The sequence below is a fragment of the Vombatus ursinus genome, unplaced genomic scaffold (genome assembly GCF_900497805.2).
Source record: "Vombatus ursinus unplaced genomic scaffold, bare-nosed wombat genome assembly UNPS02015175.1, whole genome shotgun sequence".
Taxonomy (NCBI): domain Eukaryota; kingdom Metazoa; phylum Chordata; class Mammalia; order Diprotodontia; family Vombatidae; genus Vombatus; species Vombatus ursinus.
This window is the reverse complement of record NW_020954953.1, coordinates 8,983,850-9,005,709: the sequence shown is the minus strand read 5'-3', so window position 1 is coordinate 9,005,709 and position 21,860 is coordinate 8,983,850. Positions and strand designations below refer to the sequence as shown.

Sequence of the window (21,860 nt, the reverse complement as noted above, 5' to 3'; positions counted from 1 at the left end):
ATTAAAAGTGATAGTAATAAGCAAAAGCATCCCCAGGTCAGAGACCCCATCTTCTTACATCTTATTCCTTTCTACATACTCTGCAATCCAGTGACACTGGTCTCCTTGCTGTTCCTTGAACACAATACTCCATCTCCTGAATCTGTGCCTTTTTGCTGGTTCTCCCCCATGCCTGGGACTCTCTCCTCATCTGGATCTCTTGGCTTCCTTCAAATCTCAAAGTCTCACCTTCTGCGAAGAGCCTTTCCCAGTCCTCCTGAATCTTCTGCCTTCCCTATGAAATTTTCTCCAACTTTGCTTGCATATATCTTGTTTGGACATAGTTGTTAGCATTTTGTCTCTCCTATTAGACTGTGAACTCCTTGAGAGCAGGGACTATTTTTGTTTTTGTTTCTCCTTTTTATCCCCAGTTACCAGCACAGTGCCTACTTTAAGCATACTAGATGCTTAATAAATGCTCTCTGACCGATTTTAATTGCCTAGATGAAACCACCTTACAGAAGTGATGTCCAACAGAAGTCACTGTGGAGGGTAGTCTGAGTGAGGAACATTTTTCACCTCCTGTTCCTTTAAGGGACTGGTTGGGTGGAATTGATCATGCCAAGCTTCACCAATTGGGAGCTGTTTCAGATGCCTTCATCCCCTTTTTCACCTCTACCTTACATAAAGAGGTGGCCCTTTTCCTTACCAAGACAAATCCCTCTTTACATGCAGAAGTGATGCCGTTTCATTTGGTTTCTCTAGCAGAATGTTCTATCTTACTTTTTTTCACTAATCTTCATATATCTGCCTGCCTACTGGCTACTTTCTTACTATCTACAATCACACCCATGTCTGCCTCATCTTCAAAAAGCCCTCAACTGATGTGTCCACCCCTGCTATTTACTGTGTTCTCTCTTTTGTGACTAAACTCCTTGAGAAGACCATCTATCATTTGTACCTCCACTTCTTCCTTTTCATTCTTTTTTAAACCCTTTGTAGTTTATTCAACCAAACTGCTCTCTCCAAAGTTACTAATGATCTCTTGATTGCCAAACCTAACGGTCTGTTCTCAATCCTCATTCTTCTTGACCTCTCTGTAGCCTTTAACATTATCAATCACTCTCCTCTCCTTGATTCTCTCTTCTCTCTAGAGTTTCATTACCCTGCTCTGTTGTCTCCTGGTTCTTCTCCCGCCTTTCTGATTATCTGCTGGATCTTCATCTACTTCATGTCCACTAACCATGGGGATCCCCCAAGGCTCTGTTCTGGGCCTTCTTCTCTTCTTCCTCTAAAATAATTCACTTGGTGATGTCATCAGCTCCCATTGTTTCAATTATCATCTCTATGCAAATGACTTTCAGATCTACTGGTTCTGCCCTGATCTGTCTCTTGTCTCAACAGCCAGGCTTGCATCTCCAACAACCTATTTAGGCCTATTGAACTGGATGTCTCCTAGACATCTTAAATTCAACACGTCCAAAACTGGACTCATTATCTTTTCCTCCAAGCTCTCCCTCTACCCTCCCTGTTGAATGTACCACCATTCTCCCAGCTACCCAGACTTACAACCTAGATGTTGCCATCCTCAATTCCTCTCTCTCAACCCACCTCCAAACCACATCTCATCAGTTGTCTGAGGTCCCTTCCAACTAAAAGACTCTGATTCTATAAAATACTTTAAAAAACTGTCTCATTAATAAATAATTAGAAATGAAGTTACATTATATTTTCGTTTTTATTTTAAGTAAAAGAGAAAACAACTTGATTTGGGGACAGGGATTTGGCCTGGAATTTCATTGGTATAAAGCAGACTGAAAGACTCTCTAAACCTTCTAACGGCTGGAGCCCTTTTCTTTCCTTGACTTGAAGTTTGGCTCATTAAGAGAATTCAACAGTGACTGAATTATGACCCACTGGAACAATGGTGAATTAATTCTAATCTCTGTTTCTCCCTTCTGTTTTATTGCCACATGCAATAAGGTCCATTACGAAGGGTTTCTCTTCCATTTAAAGTTTTTCTCACTGATTATTTGCATTTCAAACAGTGGTTTACTAGATAAAAATAAGATCATTCTAATTGCATCCAGAATTTGTTTTTTGTTACTGAAAGTGAGGTGAAGGTGGGAGGGAGGGAAACCTGTGCATAATCATTATAGCAGATTCAGATGGTTGGGAATCTACCCTACAGTGTAACAGTCAACAGATGGCCTAGGTGTTCAGGGCATTCTTAAAACATTTATTTACAATCTGTATTTTTAAGCCACATGGAACTGATACCTTTATCCTAGACCAGGGATTCCTTGTCTTTTTTTATGCTGTGACCCCCTTCCCTTTAATAGTGTGGTGATGCATAAAGGACTCTTTCTCAGGATAATGGTTTTAAATGCATAAAATTAAAGAAATAGAAGAGATATTGGACAATAGTTGGTGGGCATGGCAATATCCACTAAGGGTTTTTTTTAAGGGCGCAAAACAGGAAGAGAGCCTCTGTGTGCGTGTGTGTATATATTCATACATATATGCATACAGAGACATGTCTCTCTATATATGTCAATATTTTTATCTATATTTGTATTTGCGTATTTCCATGTCATTTTCTATGACAAAGATCAGGGCTACTTTTTCATGTGAGACATGAAGAAGGAAATAGATAAAGGCATATGTGTAAAGTGAGATGAGGGAGCAGGGAGAAGGTGGAACTTTTAGCTAATTGCTTCAATTTTTTCAGTGAACTATGAGGCAAGGTTTTCAGCAAGGAGGGTTGGGGGGCAGGAGAGCCATGGAAGGACTGAGAAGAGATGTGAAGGTTTGGAAAAATCACTGTGATGAGTGGGAAAATGAATTAATTAGAGTGTTGTTAAAGGATCATCTTGTTGCAGTGAGGACCTAGCTGAGATTATGCAGCATAAATCTGTGGCAGACCTGGTGAGCATGGTCAGGGATTTTTCTCTAGCTTCATTCAGTGGCATGTGACTAGGACTGAAAGAGGCAGATGGTTATAGCAATCCAAAGTCAGAGTTTGGCAAAGCATGACTTGCAATAGAAAAGAGGAGAAAGGGATTTGAGTGTGGTTGAACTTCTTCGCCGTGGCATTGATAAAGGGAAAGTGTAGCTGGTAGGGGTGATGGCCTGGGAAAGAGCTGAGGAGTGGAAGGATTAATGGCCATGGGGAGGACAAAAAGCAAGGTTGTGTTGTAAGGCCCAGGGAAAAATGAAATGATAAAAGATTTTACTCAGATAAAGGAAATCTGGAGTTCAAGAACGGAGAAATGGTTAACACTTACGAGTGATGGCAAACTCAAGGGTATAATGATCTCCGTGTAGCTGAAGTAGAATGGAAGAACAGGTCATAGGAACTGAGTTGATTGAGGAATTGGGAAATTAGGGTAGTAGAACAAGCATTAATATGTATATTGAAATTTTCTAGAATGAGGGTAGGAATTTGGGGTAGAGAGAAAGACTGAACCAAGTATTGAACTCATTGAGCAAGGACGGATAATGTGGGGAGATGGCACACAAGATAATAGCTAACAGGATCTGAATCAGGTGATAATTTTGGATAGCATGAACCTCAGATGAGGAGAGACTGCTTAGCAGTGGCGGTAGGACAACCATGAAGTGACAACCCTAAAACAAGGAGTTATCACAATTCTCCCACCGCAATCAGTGAGTCAGGGTAGGAATGAAAGCGCAGTCAGTCCTGGATGCGATGTTATCAGGAGGGAGCCAGGCTTCAGTGAGAGGCAGAAGATGGAAAGAAATGAAAAAGGAAGATGAAATAAAGTTGAATTGTAGATCAGGCACTCTAGAGAGCACTATGGAAGGAGAGGGCCTCTCTGAAGAGGGACATTTTTTTGGGGGGGATGTAGGGTTAAGGGGGTTAGGAGCAAGGGAATGGGCAGTTGGGGTTTGTACATCAGCAGTCAGGGATTCAGAATCACTGGAATGAGAAGAATATGAAGAAGTATATGCTAACCACTGGGGAATGAATTCAGACTGAATTCATCAGTGACTGAGGTCAATGGGTACAGGTGACTATAATGTTCAAAGTTCTTCCTCGAAACCCAAATTCATGGAAGGTAATAATACTATGTCTCAAGAAGCCCAGGGTGGGGTGTTTCACACCAAGCAGGAGCAGGCAGATGTATGGCTCAGGGCAGCCAATTCAGGAGGCAGGAGGAATCAACTGGAGGTAGACCAGAAACAGAAATAGGGGTTGGGATCTACCAGAGACCTCCTTCCAAGATGACAACTAATGCACAGAATAGTATAGGTCATAGGTTTATAGATTTAACACAGGAAGGGAGCTTAGATTTCGTCTAGTCCACGCCTACATCTTCCAATTGAGGAAACTGACCCTTAGTCTCCCAGTTAGCAATTGATTGATTCACTCATCATCCATTGATTCAACATACTCCATTCACAATGTGCTATAGTAGGCAATGAAGAAAACACAAAATTTAAATAAGAAATGGTCCCTGCCCTAAAGGGGTTTACAACCTAGTAAGAATGATTAGACACCTAAACAGATAAACTTAATACCAATTAGAATATAAGCACATAAAGAGTCCTTGTGGAGTACACAGAGGTTCAGAATATTAGATGAAAAATCTGCAAACAAATATATCATTGTATGAGGGGAGCTGATTTTAAAGTATTCTATCAATCTTTTAGTACAAAGAATTGTCATTCTCTAGTCCTGTTTTTTACATTTGGGTTTTTTGAAGCGAGAAATATCTATAACCTTAATCTTTTGGATTGGTAGTCAGGGTCCATATAGAAATGTGTCACTTTTCACAAACATGCCAATAGATACATTACTTATTGATGGTTGAGAAAACATGAGTACTCAAAGAGTTGCTTTTCCCATAATCAGAATAATCTAGGGACAATAATGAAGATAGTGATGAATAAAAATGGAATTAATCTGACAGACTACTATTAGCATTCATTCATTCATTCAAGAAATTATTATTAGGTATCTATTTTATGAACAACCCAGTGCTAGGCACTGAGATACAAAGAAGAGTAGCACATGGTCCTTGTTGGAGACTTCTTTGGACAGGGGATAATGTATCATGTCATGAGTCACATACTATTTGAGAACTAAGTGGGAGACTTTTTTTTCTTTTATATGCTATTAGTCTCTTTCAAAGTCATATTATCAAAAGGTCTTTCAAGCACTTATCAGTGACCTCAGACAGGGAAAGAAAAAGAGACATTAATGTGATCAGCAGAATTAGGTGACTTTTCCTGAAGCCCAATTTCCAGTGATACCCTCTGCATGATAGCACTAATCCCTCACTCCTGGAAGTGTCCTGGCATCATAAAACTTTGGCCAGCTTGCAGAATGGAGATGGTTTTATCCCAGTGGTCCTCTATGTAAATCACAGATTCACAACACCTTGGAATTTGAAAGGACAACATCTCAGCTAGTGCAAACTATACCCAGAACAAGACTTTTTTAGTTCCTTAGAAAAGTTCACCTCACTTTACTCCAAAAGACTACTTTTAATATTCAACACATAAGTGACTTAGTGGAATAGAAATGCTCACATTAACATCAACATGAGAACTTCACGCCCATTTAAATGGTTTGGTGTTTTTCCTTTTGTAATATAAATTATGTGAACAATTTAGGGCCCTCAGCCAGTCCTTTTGTTAAGATGTGGTAGAGAGGAGATATTTGGTGCCATTAGTTTTGAGCCTGGGTGGAGAGATTCCCTCCCTTATCCCACACTTTGCTGGGCATGTTGCCTAGAACAGCAAAAAGTACGTTTATCCAAAGGGTCCCATGGGGGGATCCAAAGCGCAGCCTGGATATTAGCTAAGGTTAACCAGTTGCAGCTGTGGGAAGCATAGGTCACGTGTGTGAACATTTATTAAAAATAAAATTAGGAATTTACCAAGTTCATGCAGGGTGACAGGTAGGGGGAAGGGGGCATACAATTCTTAAGCTTTAAAATCCAATACAAGTGACTCGGATAAATTAATAGCCTAGTAACTTTTAGGGGGATACAGTATATACATTAAGTATAATACTTTATCCCCCCATTAATATAGTTAAATTCAGTTATAAAAATCTTCACAATAAGAAGAAAGTCGAGAGTATTAACAAGCCTTCATTATTTGAAATAAGAATGTTTCAAACATTGAATGTAAAAACAAAATATATATGCTCTGGTACTTAGGATGTTTAATCAGCTGCATTAAGACTCATGTGAAGAAACTAATCTGTAGGGCAGCATTCCATTATTCATTAATTCAATAAATATTTATTGTGTCTAATTTGGGTCAACTAGGTGGTGCAGCAGATAGAGAGTTGGGCCTAGAGTCAGGAAAACCTGAATTCAAATTTGACCCCAGACATTAGCTGTTTGACCCTGGCAAGTCACTTAACCCCCTTTGCCTCAGTTTCCTTATCTGTAAAATGAGCTGGTGAAGGAAATGGCAAACCACTCCAGTATTTTTGCCAAGAAAACTCCAAATGGGGTTATAGAGAGTCAAACATGACTGAAATGAAATAACAATAAACAATAACAATAGTGTCTACTATGTGCTAAGTGCTGGAGGTACAAAAATAGGCAAAAGGCAGTCCCTGCCCTCAAGAAACTTACAATCTTAATGTCTCACAAATCAAATGGTACTTAAAGAGCAGAAGAACAAAGAGTAACTTAAAAGAAAATGTAAATAAAAACCAAAACCACATTCACAGTCAAAAAAGTCTGATCTCAACAACCATTTTCTTCTAGCCTTCTACTGAATTTTCAAAGAAAGGTATAGTTATAGCATATGAATTCTTTCTAATTTCAGTTCCAGAATTCTGGGACTCAAAAGGACCTCAGAGATTCTCTGATTCCTCCTCAGCAGCTGAGAGCCAGGGAAGAAGCACTTCCAGCCCCCACTACCCCCAGAAATCCATAGACTTAAGACACTGAAGAAGAAATGAGCTCTATTCTGTAGCATTTTAGATTAACGGGTGCATAATTTATCACAGAAGTGATAGATTAAGAATCCTCAAGGAGTCAGTCAACCTATTTTCAGTGAATAAGGTTGTAATCTTGACACAGAAGAGGTTGGTGGCCTTGCCATTTGCCTTTCATAGGTAAGCTTTCATTTTCTTGTTGGGAGCAAGGCCACTTTCCTGGTCATTTCAATACCATATAGCTAAGTGAATATTAACTTCCTGCTCTCATTTCCCTTTCTTGCTCTCCTTTTATGTCTTTTTCCATCTGAATGTAAGTTTCTTCAGGGCAGGGACTGACTTGCTTGCATATATTTATATTCCTAGCACTTAACGCAGTTCCTGGCACATAGTAAGCACTTAATAAATTATAACACACACTGTCTCTCTCTCTCTCTCTCCGCCCCGCACCCTCTCTCCTCTCCTCTCCCCATCTCTCTTTCTCTGTCTCTATCCCTCTGCCCCCATCTCTCTCCCTCCCTCCCTCCCTCTTGTCTATTTCTCTGTCTCTGTCTTTCCCCTCTCCCCATCTCTTTCTCCGTCTCTATCCCTCTGCCCTCATTTCTCTCTTCCTCCCTCCCTTTTGTCTGTCTCTGTCTCTCTCATTGATCTAGATATTTATTCTATCTAGATTTAGAACTAGAAAGAACCCTAAAATCTAATACCTTCCCTTTAGAGATAAAGAATGGAAGTCCTGAAAGACTAAATGATTTGCCCAAGGTCACACAGGTAGTAAGCAGCTTGGCCAGGATTGGAATCCAAGTTCTTTGCCTCCATTTTCAAGCTTCTATTGCTTCACTGTGATGCATCTGTTTCTATGGGTAGAAGCTTAAGGTCACAGAACCAAAAGATTTGGAGTTAGAGCAGGACAAAAACTTAGAGATCATCTAGGATAACATATCCATTTAACAGATGAGGAAACTAAAGCCTGATGATATTATGGGTTCATCTCTCAGTTAAGATTCTATTGTCCTGCTTTGAGAATATTTTCAGATTGTAACTACTGGGCAGGAACAAGTAAAGATACTAGTGGGGGGCACTAAGAAGAATATAAACTAATATACTATTCAGAGGGATCTCAAGAGGACCCTCTGACATTCTTGGACCATGCATCTTCTGTTCACTAGTCAATTTAATAGGCATGAAGAACCTACTGTGTTCAGATCACTATTGTAGTTGAATGTACAGAATTTAGATGAAATTCCTCCTCTACCCTCACTGAAGGCAGCTTGTGGCACAGAGTATCCTCTGAGACTTGAATCACGAAAACCTGATTTTAAATCCAGTCTCAGACACAAGCTGTGTGACCCTGGGCAGGTCATTTAACCTCTGCTTCAGTTTCCTCAATTAGAAAATAGAAATAACAATAGCACCTACCTCCCAAGGTTGCTGTGAAGATCAAATTAAATAATATTTGTAAAAAGTGCTATTTGCTAAGTGCCTGGCACATAGTAGGCATTATATAAATGCTTTGTTCTTCCCCTCATGGAGCATATAGATCATTTAGAAGATATGATATAGACCAAGATAGATATTCTTCATGACATTGTATGCAAACCTAGTGAGAGAGACTCTTATGGTATAAGAGATTGAGGTGTGTTTTAGCAAGATTTCTTACTTTTCTTGGCTTAGGCTCTGCTACCCAAGGAAACTTGGAAAAATTTCTAGAGAGTACATATGGTACATGTTGCAAACACACAGCTCATAATAGTATAGAATAAAGTTTTATTATGGTAGAGGGAGAAAAAAAACCCACATTGAGAAGCTCTAATAAGCAATCATCTCCCAAAGACCTTTGTAAAATTCACAATTACATTTCCAAATGCATGGATTTTGTTCCCACTGCTGGTCCCAAACAACTGTTCCAGAAATTGCTTCTCTATTGGTGGCTTCAGATACTTTTATTACCTTTACTTTTCCCTATGTCCAGGAGGTGACTTGGTCGCTGCCCACTAGGATCCTTCTACTGCTCTCTGCTAGTGCGAATTCTTCTACCAGAAGGTGGATTCAGGTACTGTTCTATCAGCAACATGATTGTTTCTTGACAAGGCAGGCAAAAACTCTGTTGTTCAGTTGTGGTCTTCACTTGATAGTAAAGGGAGAAATCTCAAGAGTTGCCCTTATCTGGTACGAATTACCAACCTCATTGCAGCGTTAGAGTTTTCTTGTTTCAGAACCAGACCGAGTTTTGTTGAGTCTGTTCCTATGATTATTCCCAACAGCTCCTGAACACACACAGCAAATTGCTCCAAAACAGAAACTATTATGCCCTGGTTTCTTTCATGATACCTCTTATCAGGAACTCGATATAATTCTACAACTCTGTATCCTGGATGGAGAAGTAGTTAAGTATTGGTTTGCTTTAACAGAATGGATAAGCTTTAAGATGAAAAGCATGAAGCTGAAAAGATCAAAAGTTAATTCAGAGTGAATGGGATAACATGGTAGAATTCACTGTATTTTCACTTCTTCCATATACTCAAATAGTTGTATATTGTCTTCCCTCTGTATCTCAAGTGCTTTTAGCTTCATTCTATATTTGTTGGATCCAGTGGACTAAAACACTTCAAGATATCCCGTGATCAGTGATCCATTGTTACGTGTGCCCTTACAACTGACAAAGTTTGCACACAGTTTGCTTGAGTTGTCCTGCCTGCTGCTCTAGGTAGCAGTGTACAAACCAAGAAAGGTAAGAAACCTTTCCAAATTGTACTTGGATCCATTGTGCCATAAGAGTCTTCTCATTAAGTTTACACAGAATATCACCTGGTGGCCAGCTTTCTCTTGCTAAGGCTCATTTCCCTGAACTTAGGCTGGGGCAGTACTTGGACAAAGAAGAGGCTGTCGACAGGTTCATATTTCAAGTTTTTCGTAAGCCTGCTAGATGCTGACACAGTTTGAGTCCCACTGGACCTCTGAATACTGGGGTTATCTACATGCCCTGATCAGGTATCATAGGACAGTAGTGGAAATGGGTAAAATATATACTTGGTAAAAATACATGCCACTAAAACTCTTTGCCAAAGACTTCAAAATGTCAAAAAGGAACAACATCAAATCCCTTCAATTTAGTGTCCAGAAAGGTGCAGAACTAGAAGTCATTTCACTATTAGAGTTTTGGACCTAAAGTTTCCTCACTAATTCTGAGTAAGTAATGAAAGATATGGAGAAAGTCAATTATTGTTCAAGTAGAAGACAACCTAATGATTAAAAGCACAGAATTCCCTAGAGGGGTGGCAGATAGACAGGAAATTGTTATGAAGTAGCAAATGTAATCGTTGTAGTTAACAGAGAGGGTAAAGTATACCAACCCGAACTCCAAACTTTAACAGTTAACCTCCAAACAGCTAACATTTACACAGTGTTTTAAGGCTTGCCAAGTGCTTCATTTAATCCTTACAAGAATCTTGGGAGATGGGTGCCCATCCCCACTTTACAGACGAGAAAACTGGAGTTAAGTGATTTTCCCCAAGGTCACACAACTAGAAAGTACTCGAGGAAGCATTTTAAGTCAGGTCTTTCCGATTCCATGGCCAGTGTTCTATCCATTATGACATCTAGCTGTCTAAAGAATTGTGTAAAGCAACACTATACTGAGGTAACAGACAATAAGGCTTTCTTCATTACATTTCTGTAAACACATGTTTAATGCCATAGATAACAACTAGACTGGTCTAAACTGCAATTAGAGTGTTTCCCAAATTATCCAGGATTCAGTTTTTAATTATATACAAGTAATACCCAGGGTAAAACATTCTGAGATGTTCTCACAAACAGAATAATTATACATTAATCTTAAATATTTCCCACCTAATAATGTGGAAAAAAATGATTTTTGTTCCAATAAAGTAACATAGATGAAAGTGTAGATTAGGTTAGTTAACAAGCTATATTTAAGCTGAAAATTGCTAACAACCCCCACTCTCATAAAACTTCAAAAAATGAGGTAGAATTGAGAGGATATGAAATGTAGGGAAGGCAAAGGAAAGGAAATCATTGTTTGGGGTCCCTGGGGAATCCTTCTGAAACTGGGCATCCTTTGAAGACTTTTCAAAAAAGTAAATTTATAAGATTGATGACTAATGGTATATATATATGGTGCCCTTGTTTTATGGGTAATCTGATTTTTTCATTAGTCACCTGTGACAATACTGTAAAATGGACTTGAAATGGCCTATACTGAATTCACATTGGCTAGTCTGCTAGACATATGGGCCTCCAGATGAAGCATATGATCTGATTTGAATTTTCTTCAATAGGGATCAAGCTAGGGGCAAACCTGTGATTTTACTGCAACAAGTAACTTCCAGCTGATGAAATTCTCTCAACCAATGAAGATTGACACTGTCTCTACAACTTGGAGTCTTAGAAAGCTGGCTAGAGCACTGAAAAGTTAAGTAACTTAGCAAGTGTCATCCAGTCAGAAGCAAGACCTGAACCCAGGTCTTCCTGGCTTGGAGGCAGGCTCTTTGTCAATAACACCTTGCTATCTCTCATTATTTTTATTTTTTTATTTAGTATTTTATTTTCCCCTTAATTACATGTAAAAACAATTTTAACATTCTTTTTTTTTTCAAATTTTGAATTCCAAATTCTCTTCCCCCTCCCGTTAAAAGGCAAGCAATTTTACATAGATTATCTATGTGTAGTCATGCAAAATACATTTCCAACTGATTATTTTTTTAAAAAAATGTTTCTGTGACAGAAGTTTGTTGACTTGTTGAAGTTTATGAAGGGAATGTTTTCAGTCAAATTATATTATCAAAGTGCTTTACAAAATTTCAGGAAGACAGCATGTGGTAGACCCTGCAATTTCATATTCATGCAAAAGAAGAATTCTGTGTAGAATTGACTATGAATAGACTATGTAGAAAAACAGCAAAAATTGGCAATCTGTTAGTCACATTGCAATGTCCGTTCTAGACTTTCCCAATTTCCCTCAATGTTTCCTTAAGACCCAGACTAAGGAATAGTGTGAGCTCTGAAGCCTAAGTAGAAAGGAAAACAAAGAGTCACTTTTGAAGATAGTAAGATGATTGTATTCAAATGTTGCTCAACTCTTTGAACTGCTGCAATGTGGAAAGCTGCTTTCAAGGTCAATGAAACATCACGATATGTTATGCTCTGCTTCATTTTATCGAATAAGCAGAAATGTAAGAGATCTTTAAAGTTGTTTCCTGGGCATTCCCAGCTTCTACAAGAGTCCCAAGGATACATCTGCCCTAACTTCACATGTGTGCTGTGCACATAATTGGGACTCAATTTTATTGACTGACTACATCTGATTTGCATTCATCACAAACCATTCAAAAATGCTTTTATTTTAAGGTCAAGTTTACCCACCACAAATGAGTGAGTGCACAAAATGGGGGCCACAGAACTCCAGCTATTTCATGACCCACTCTATGGATCTGGAGTTCCCTCTTCTATTACCACTGATGGAGAAGGGGAAAATTCCTTTTACAGAAAGCTGGGTTGTTGGCTCCAACCTCCTTTTCCTAACTCACTCCCATTTTCTCTTCCTTGAAAAGGGTCTGAAAAAGTTCTCCTATTTGGGACAAACTGCAACTCTCTCACATATTCCAGGATCTTTATTTCCCAGATACTTCTGCAATCTGGGAAATTCTCAGGGCATTCACTCAATCAGTTTCTCTTTTGCTATTACAATTGTCTCCCATTATTCACTCAAACAGTTCAAATACGCTAAAACTCTAAAGGGGAATTCACGGTAACTTTTCTATTGAGTTTATTTTTCCTAATTTCAGGCTTTCACAGTTCTGATTCTCTGGTACATGATTAGATGGGAAGTAGGATAGATCTAGAGTGTGATGGAATCTAAAAGCTCATATGGTTCAGTTTTCTCATTTTGTATTCAGGGAAACTGAGGTCCAGAGAAGTCAAGTGAGTACATGTGCTAAGATTCAAACTCAGAACAGTGTGGCAGAACTGGTCATTGAACTCAAGATGTGGGACTCCTAAGTTCAGCATTCTTTCCACTGAAACCTGTTGCTACCACACGTGATGTATGGGACCATGGATCACTTGGCCAGAAGCTTTCTATCCTATCATCTAATGGATGGTCTAGGTGGTACAGGAGATACAGGAGACAGGAAAATCTGAGTTCAAGACCTGCCTCAGGCATTTACCAGCTGTGTAACTCTGGTCAAGTTACTTAAATTCTGTCTGCCTCAGTTATCTCATCTATAAAATGGAGATAATAAAAGCAGCTACTTCTCAGGGTTGTGAGGATCAAATGAGATAAAACTTTTATAGTGCTTTACAAACCTTCAGGCATTATATAAATGCTAGTTATTATTATTATCATTATCTCATTGTTTATCATTATCTTCCCTTGTAATTCTATCATCCAAAAGGAAAAAAAAAGGTAGCTGTGGTGGATATTTCTCCAATAATATGCTACCACCTAGGAGAAGTCCCTTACTTTATTCTCTTTAGTTTTTCCTTTTTGGCTGTACCCTCACAGCCTTCTTCACCTAACCCCTACATCTAAAATTGGGCTTGTGGTAATTGTGGTCCTAATGCTTTTTCCTCCATATTATAGGTAATTTCTGATTAGTTATTCATAGTCTCATATAAGCACAACTTTTATCCTTGCTAGTCAATTTCCAGGCTATGCACAGAGACTTGAAATGATTTATGGTCTAGCTCCTATCTTTTTCTAATCAATCAACAAATATTTATTAAGCATTTACTATGTGCCAGGCACTGAGCAAGGTGCTGGGGATACAAGTACAAAGACTGAAATAATCCCTACTCAATAGAAGCTTACATTCTGATGAGGGAGACAATAAGCACATAAATGTATAAATAAGTAAGTACAGCATAAATATGAAGTTGATAAATTCAAATATATATAAGGTAATTACTGGAAGCAACTTCAAAGACAAATGCCTAGGTTCTTCTGAAGGTTTTTGCCTTGTTACTGAGACTGCAGGTTAGGTTTATATATGTGTGTGTGTGTGTGTGTGTATACACACATACATATACACACATATTCATATACACATATATATACATACACATATACATATATACACATATACCTCTATACACACATACATATACACACAGATACATATATACATACGTACACACATATATACATACAGAGAGATAGAGAGAGAGGAATTTTTTCATTTTTAAAGAAAAGATGATACTGAGCCAGTAATACAGAAACCAGTCAAGAATTAAGAACTTTTATCTCTCTAATGGGGAAGTCAGAGGGATTACCAAGAATGTAGTGTAGTGGTGTGTACCCTGTGGACATAAAAAAAATACCTCTTCCCTCACTGGTATTACTTAAAATGGTATTACAAAAATACACAATACACATACACATGTGTGTGCATGAATATATGTATATATAAATAGAAAGAGAAAAGAAGAGAAGGGAAGGGAAAGGAAGGGGAAGGAAGGGGAAGGGAGAGAGAAAGAGGAGAGAGGAAGTCAGTTCTTATTACTAAAATTTTCAGTATTTAATAAGTTATTTTGTAGACAAAGTAAATCAAATAGGTTTGCATCACAATCACCATGATGTTCAACAACTAATCTTTCTAATATTTTAAATGAATCATTAGTGTAAAGAAAATTGAGGTTGAATTCTTTGTTAGTATAGAGGCTAGTTTTGGTTTATTTTTTTTTCTAGATGAAACAGAACACACTTTAAAACTTACTTCGAAATGTTACAGTTGAAATTTAGAAAAAAAGATACTATCGACTGTATCAGTGTCTAAGTCAGCATACACTGAGCAGTACATTGTAGAGATACAAGAATGGGGTGAATGGGAGAAAGATGTCTCAATGTCCTACTGCATGGTAAGGAGTTCTAAAAATCTTCATGGTCAACCAGTAAGTCTGATTCTGCTGCCCACACAACAAAAGTGACAAGTGTTGGGAACTTTGGAACGCCCCTTTTCCCAACATCCATTCATGGTTAAACTCTCCTAGGAGCCATTCTGGCTGTGTTTGTTGTAATGGGGTGCCAGGGAAGGTCTTTTTGATCTATCTCCTTCTGACACACTCCTTACTTTAATTCTGTCTTAATTTCATTTTTATAGGCACGTTTTTTCCTTTTTATTCAATACTGTCTTGATTAAACAAAAGTAATTCATTTGAACAGAATTAGTATTGGACGGCAGAACCTTCAGATTAGCTGCCAATAGTGTTTCTCTCCAATCTGTCCTCCATACAGTGAGACATTCCTGAAGTGGTACAATAGATAGTATGTTGAACTTGAAGTCTGGAAGATCTGGGTTCAAATTCTGCCTCAGTAATTTCCTAGCCGTGTGACCCATAGGCAGGCCAATTAACTTCTTGGCCTTAGTTTCCTCATCTGTAAAATGAGGATAATAATAGCATTTACTTCATAGGGTTGTGGTGAGTATCAAAAAAGGTGTTTTGCAAACTCTAAATAGCTATATAAATGCTGCCTATTAGCAGAGCATGGCTCTGACTGTCACTTTCTAGTTTTAGAAATCTCCACAGCTCCCTATTGCCTCTATAATCAAATATAAACTTTTCTTTTGGCATTTGAAGTACTTCATAATCTGTTTCCAATCTTTTTTTGCAGAATGATCTCACTCGACCTCACGCATTGTAGAGTCCAACCAAACTGATTTACTTGTTGAATCCATTACGTGACTTTCTATCACCCACCTCCATGTGTTTGCTCAGGCTAGTTTCTGTGCTTTTCGGTATGTCCTTTCTCCTCAGCCCCACCTACAGTGTGTCATCATCCTTTTTAAAATATGGCACCAGAAACTGAACACAATACGCCAGTTAGGCTTGTACCAGGGCAGAGCACAGTGGGACTATTATCTCTCTGCCTTAGGACACAATCCTTTTATTAATGCAACTTAAAACAATATTAGATGGTTTGAGCTGCCACATTACATTGTTGACTCACACTGAGCTTTCTGTCTATCAAAACCCTCAGCTTTTTTTCATGATCCATTGTCTCATTCTGTATCCTTTATTTGTATAGTCACAGAATTAACATTTATTCCTATTAAATTTCACCTTAGGAAAGGCAGTTTAGCCTAGTAAATGGAAGGTTGACCTTGTAGTTAAAAAGACCTTGGTTTAACTTCTGCCCTTTGATACATATTGCATGACCTTAAGCAAATTACTTAACTTCTCAGTAACCTAATGAGACTACAAATCAGAGAAGAGCTCAAGATCTCCCTCAGCATTTCCACAATAGGACTTCCATATGCTGATAAAAACCATATCTCTAGATCAAAGTCAGTTTCATTTTATTAACAATTGGTCTCCTTGAGAGGATGGTGTATGGATGATTCTTTTGGATGCTGATTCTTTCATGTAGTACACATAACCCATCCTTCCTAGTATTGTGTTATCTGCAAATCTGGTAAGCATTCTGTATGCCTTCATTCAAATTGCTGATTTAAAAATAAAGAAGTTGTAATGTTATAATGGAAAAGCACTAGATTTAGGAGACCTGGATTTGAATTTTGGTTCTACCACTTACTAGCTGTTTGATCTGGACCAAGTCATTTAAAATCTCTGGGCTTCTCTTTCCTCAGCAATAAAGTGAAGCAGTTTGACTTCAGGGCATCTTAAACTTTTTCCACTTGTGACCCCTTTTCAAGTTTCAGCAGCGTTCATTGGCATTGAGAGGCATGATGGCATACGCAATGCAAAGTGTGCATGCTGTGTTTTCGGTACCAAGGCTGCAGTGAAGTTGTATGATGCAATACGGGAAATTGCTGTAAGAAACACCTCGGATTCATTATGCATTTGATTTTCAATTAATTTTTGGTCATTGCACATTCAGAAATCTTTTACTGTCCTGCAGTTTACTTGTCGTAGTCGAGATCTTGACTAGCTTCTTTGCTGATTTTCTGCACTATTCCCTAAGTAAATTCATATTGTCTATAATTCATATTGCCTCCTCTTCACCAATGCTCATTTAGTTAATTGTTTTTATCTTTTTGCTATAGAAAACCTTTTTTTAAAATTACTGTATCAAATACAGTGGCAACAGCATATCCTTGTTTTGCTGGGAAATTTTACTGGGAATTTACTGGGAAAGTTTCCAGTGTTTCATGATTGCAAATAATGCTGGCTTTTTAGCTCTACTCCCCATTCTTTCTGATTAGATTTTGACTACAATATCAGAACTTAATTCTGAAGAATCTCCCATCCCCCTTGACCCTACTTTCTTCATAGAATCTAGGCATTTCCCAAATCTAAGATTCACTTTATACTTTGCTCTGTGTTCCTCTTTCTTATTTAATTACAATCTGTATTACCTGGCCACTCCTGCTAAGGTTCCTGTAATTTTAATTAGCCAATCAGTTCCTCCTTATTGTTAGAAAAGACACATTCTTAAGGCAAAAAAGTTCATTTTATTGGACATGCAAGGAATGTCACAATAAGGAATAATCTAACGTAATACAGAAGGGCACCAAGAAAAACCCCTTGATTTAAGTTCTTATAAAGGTAGTAACTCTTTCCTGATTACAAATAGAACTCTTTCTTCTGAAGTTCATGAGAACTTTTAAGAATATTTTCATTCATGATTTCTAGGCTAAACAAAGGTGCTGGTATGTGGACAGCTATTCCATAGTATTTTCAACCTGCTATTTGAGTCACAGGACCATATATCTAGAGGTGGAATGGACCTGAGAGTCCACCTAGATCAATTACCCTATTTTACATTTGAACTACCTTAGGGCTAGAAAAGTTAACTGATTTGCTAGGGAGTTAGTGGTAGGGTCAGGATTCAAACTTAGTTGCTGTGAATCCAAGTCAGCCCTCTTTGTCTCACACCAATCTGAAATTTTCATATGTAATGATATGAACCAAATGTGAAAAATCTGGTTTTCCACAGCATGCCAAATATTATCATACAAATCTAATGCAAGGAACTAATATGATATTATAGACTATTATTATCTTTGGGTATAATTACCACCCATATGCACACAGGGCAGGATTTGAACCCGGGTCTTCTGGTTGATAAAGAGATAGACTCCACTTAGATTTTGCATGGCTATACTATAATTTTAGGATTTAGAGACAAATAGAACTTTTCTATTGAAGGCATGCTCTGTAACAGTGAGAGGGATGCATTAAATGTCACTTTGAATGTAAAGAACATGATTTAGTGTCTAGTATGACCTGATCTAGGCTTTAACAAGGCTGTTTAAAATGAAGTTGTACTATAATATATCCTAGAAGAAGATGCTTTGTTTACTTAGCTGTTTACTTAGCATCTCTACATCACAAATTTTCTCTCTCTCTGTCTTTTTCTCTTTCTCTCAATAAAGGCTGCAGACATACTGCTTCAACTTAAAGAAAGCTTAGTTTTACTTTCAAATCTGACTTTTAAATGAAATCATCCATCTACCTGTTCAGAAAGGGATGGCATCACTTTTCCTGATGGTTCATAGTATTTCACAAGCACAGACACATCAAAAAACATAATTACTTCCCTATTAGTCATCTTCATAAATCATCTTTATAGCACTTCATAACTTAGAAGTAGGACCAGTGGATATTTATGGAAAGGACCAGGTAATGGTTCATAGAAGACACAAAAATGGCTTCTTTCCTTTTCAGTAGGGGCATTATGGCTGAGAGGAAGTGGATCTGGTCTAGGGCACAGTTTCTCAGCAGCATTTAACATAAGAAAAAGTGAGCAGGTTGCTACAGCACTATATTTTGCCAAAGGCGTTTCATTCCATGAGTCATCTAAAGTTTAGTGCGTTTTTTTTAAAAACTTCTGTTTGATCCAAAGACAGCACTACTAATCAACTTTGGTCTAGGCTTGACACATCTTTAAATTGGGGAAATTAGGCAGTGTTTTAAGGCATGAAGTGACTACAGAAAGGCAGACCCAAGCATCCATGTTGGTGGTCTTAACAGTGAATGTAGATTGCTATACAACTGATTCAGAGGTAATTATAATAACAATAGTAATAGCTCACATTTACATAGCACTTTTAAGGTAGTAGAGGTATAATTATCCCCATTTTATGATTTAGGAAACAAACTCAAACAGATTACATTTGGATTGTCCAAGGTCATGCAGTTAGTAAGCATCATAGCTAAATCTCAAAGACAAGTCCACAATCTCACACTGCCTCAATGAGCAGTAGTAATTATGATGGTGGCAAAAATGAAGGAATGGGCCGTGAGGTTGTTTAGTTTAATGACTATGTAGAGAGAAGGTCTTAAATTTGTCCAAGTAAGGAAACAGACATAGGGATTAATGGATGCCTTTTATTACTGACAAAGGTTAAATGTGCCTCAAAATTCCCATTGTAACAGATATTTTAATTTGTCAGTCAGCAGAATTCTAAGTTCATATATGATTGGCCAGTTCCTATTTAAGTGTAATTTGAAAGATAGATGTAAAGTAGACATCTAAAGTAGTCTGAGCCAAATAGGAAAAAAAGAAACCTGACCAACAAAAGCTTCTCTTGGTAGAAATATCTTCCTAATTGAGCAAGGCTATTTGATCCTAGCAGATGGGTCAAGATTCATGTATTCCAAGAAAACTTACCTGACTAATCCCCCCATCCAATGATCTTTCATTCCCTTTGTTTTCCCTGAGTGTGTATTCCCCAAGAGTCTATAGCTTATTATCATACACTTCTTTATATGCTGCCTGGTATTTATTCTCTGGTTGTTTCCAATGGCTCCCTATAACTGATAAGATCACATATAAACACCTTTATTTGGCACTTGAAATTCTTTACATTCTGATCCCTCCTGTCTTTCCAGTCTTTATTAACTTTTTAACATATTACTCCTCCTCTACATATTCTATAACCTAGCCATACTGGCTTTCTTGCTATTCTTCACATAGGAAACTCTATGTTTTCCTTCCTTTGTACCAGCTGTCCTGCATGCCTGGAATCCTCTCCCTTCTAACCTCAGCTTTCTTTAGGACTCAGATCAAGTTCCATCACCTTCAAGAGACCTTTTCTTATTCCCACTGCTGTTAATGCTTTCTCCTCTAAGGCCAACTGCCATCTAGTCTGTATTTGTCATGTATGTACTAACATATACAAATATATACATCAATATATTGCACTAAGACTTTTGGAACATCCTGTGTGTATAACACACATGTATGTATCTGTGTATACTCATACATACACTCATATATATATACACACATATATTTGGATATATATGGGTATATTATACATATACATACATATATATGTGGGTGTATGTGTGTGCATGCGCACACACTCTCCCCATTAGAATATAAAGTCCTTGTGGGCATGTGTTCTGGGGCTGTTCTTGATTTTTCCTTGTATATCTAGTGCTAAGCACAGCACCTGATGTATAGTAAGTGATTAAGAAATTCTTGTGACTTGATTGATGTGCATGTATCTCATCTCAATTGGATTATACACTCTCCAAAAAGACTATTTCTTCTACTGTTTTCATAACTCCCACTAAAGACAATTAAGACAATGCTGTACAAACACATGGTACTCAATAAACATCTATGGAGTGTATGAATGAACACATATAAATCCAAAGACTGAAAGTTTACTGTTCCAAAAAATATTTCAGATAAATGTTGTTTTTCATGAAGTTTAAAGAAAAATCAACAACAGGTCATAAGTACAAATTGTAAAGTCAATAAAAATCTATTATGCAATGGTATGTGTTCAAGGAAATAATTGTAACATGAAAGCATGGAACTGTTATAGGCTGACCATAAACAAAAAACTAATACCACTTAACAGAGTATTTCTTCTTTAACCACTCTTTTCATCCTCTTTTAACCCCTTTGAGCCTTTTTTTTAGATTTTTTTTAGTCAAAATAAACAATTCAGTCAGATGGTTGAACAATTATTTTACTACCTAAAATCATTTTTATCAAATACACAGGTGTCATGAAAACAAATCTATTGATTTTAACAGGATGTACTATGAAAAATAAAATAGAATTACCTCTGAGTAATTTGGTGAAAGATATTTCCCATTGTACTTGGCAATGCTCTGCAGAATTTTCAAGGCCTTTTCTCCTTTCTTCCGAGTGATTAGCCATCTGGGAGACTCAGGAACCACCCTGGCAAAGCGAGGAAGTTGATGAAGTATGTCTAGACTTTTCAAAATTTTGATATTTATGCTTTATTTTTTTTCCTCTCTTCAAATGAGGTCTTGCCATTGGCTAAAAAACCAACCAATCAAAAACCCAAAATGCAAACTCTGAAGATTCTGACGGTCAGGTAGCAAGTAGGTTAAGGAAAATTTCATTGGCTGATATTTCCTACCAGCTTATATTTGGAAAATCATACTTTTTTGATGACTTTCTGATGACACACTAAATGATAAAGCATTTGATAAATTCTATAAATTGAAGAAACTCAAGGAAATGAAGCAGTCTTATCTCCCTATCCTTGTCTCTCCAAGAAGGAAAGCTTGAAGAAGTGGATCAGAGTGAATCTTTAATAATTAATAATTAGATAAACTATTAATAATTTATTTTACTCTATATGAATTTCTAATTGTTAATCTGTTAACTTTTGTTTAATACTATCTTAGATGATAGATTAATTCTGAATGGTCTACAGTTACTGGAGGAAATTTATCCACACCAATAAGATCATAGATTCATCAAATTACGAAGAGAATCATCTACTTGCTTGATTTGAATGTTCTTTTTTAATGATAAATACTGTCATTTTGTAAGATTTTATGAAACAACTAAATGTCACATATGCCTTCATTTATCATTTAATGCTTTTTGAAGAGCCAAAATATAACAAAATGATCTTGGCTAATTTTCAAAATTTCAAACCTAGGGCACATTTTTGAAGAATTTGGAAAATCTCCATTACTTTTGGTTACTTTATGATTCTGACTCCAAAGTGTTTTACCACCATAAAGAACATGTGAC

General features: G+C 37.4%; 1 protein-coding gene across 3 annotated transcripts in view; it reads right to left on the bottom strand.

The window, feature by feature from the left end:
- Positions 1 to 21,860, bottom strand: part of LOC114031431 (solute carrier family 22 member 3-like) — a 192,438-nt gene that overhangs the window by 97,071 nt on the left and 73,507 nt on the right. For all 3 annotated transcript variants that reach the window (XM_027846504.1, XM_027846502.1, XM_027846503.1), the window contains exon 5: positions 20,912 to 21,029. In XM_027846504.1, coding sequence (XP_027702305.1) covers positions 20,912 to 21,029 — 118 coding nt within the window. The remainder of the gene's footprint in view (positions 1 to 20,911; positions 21,030 to 21,860) is intronic.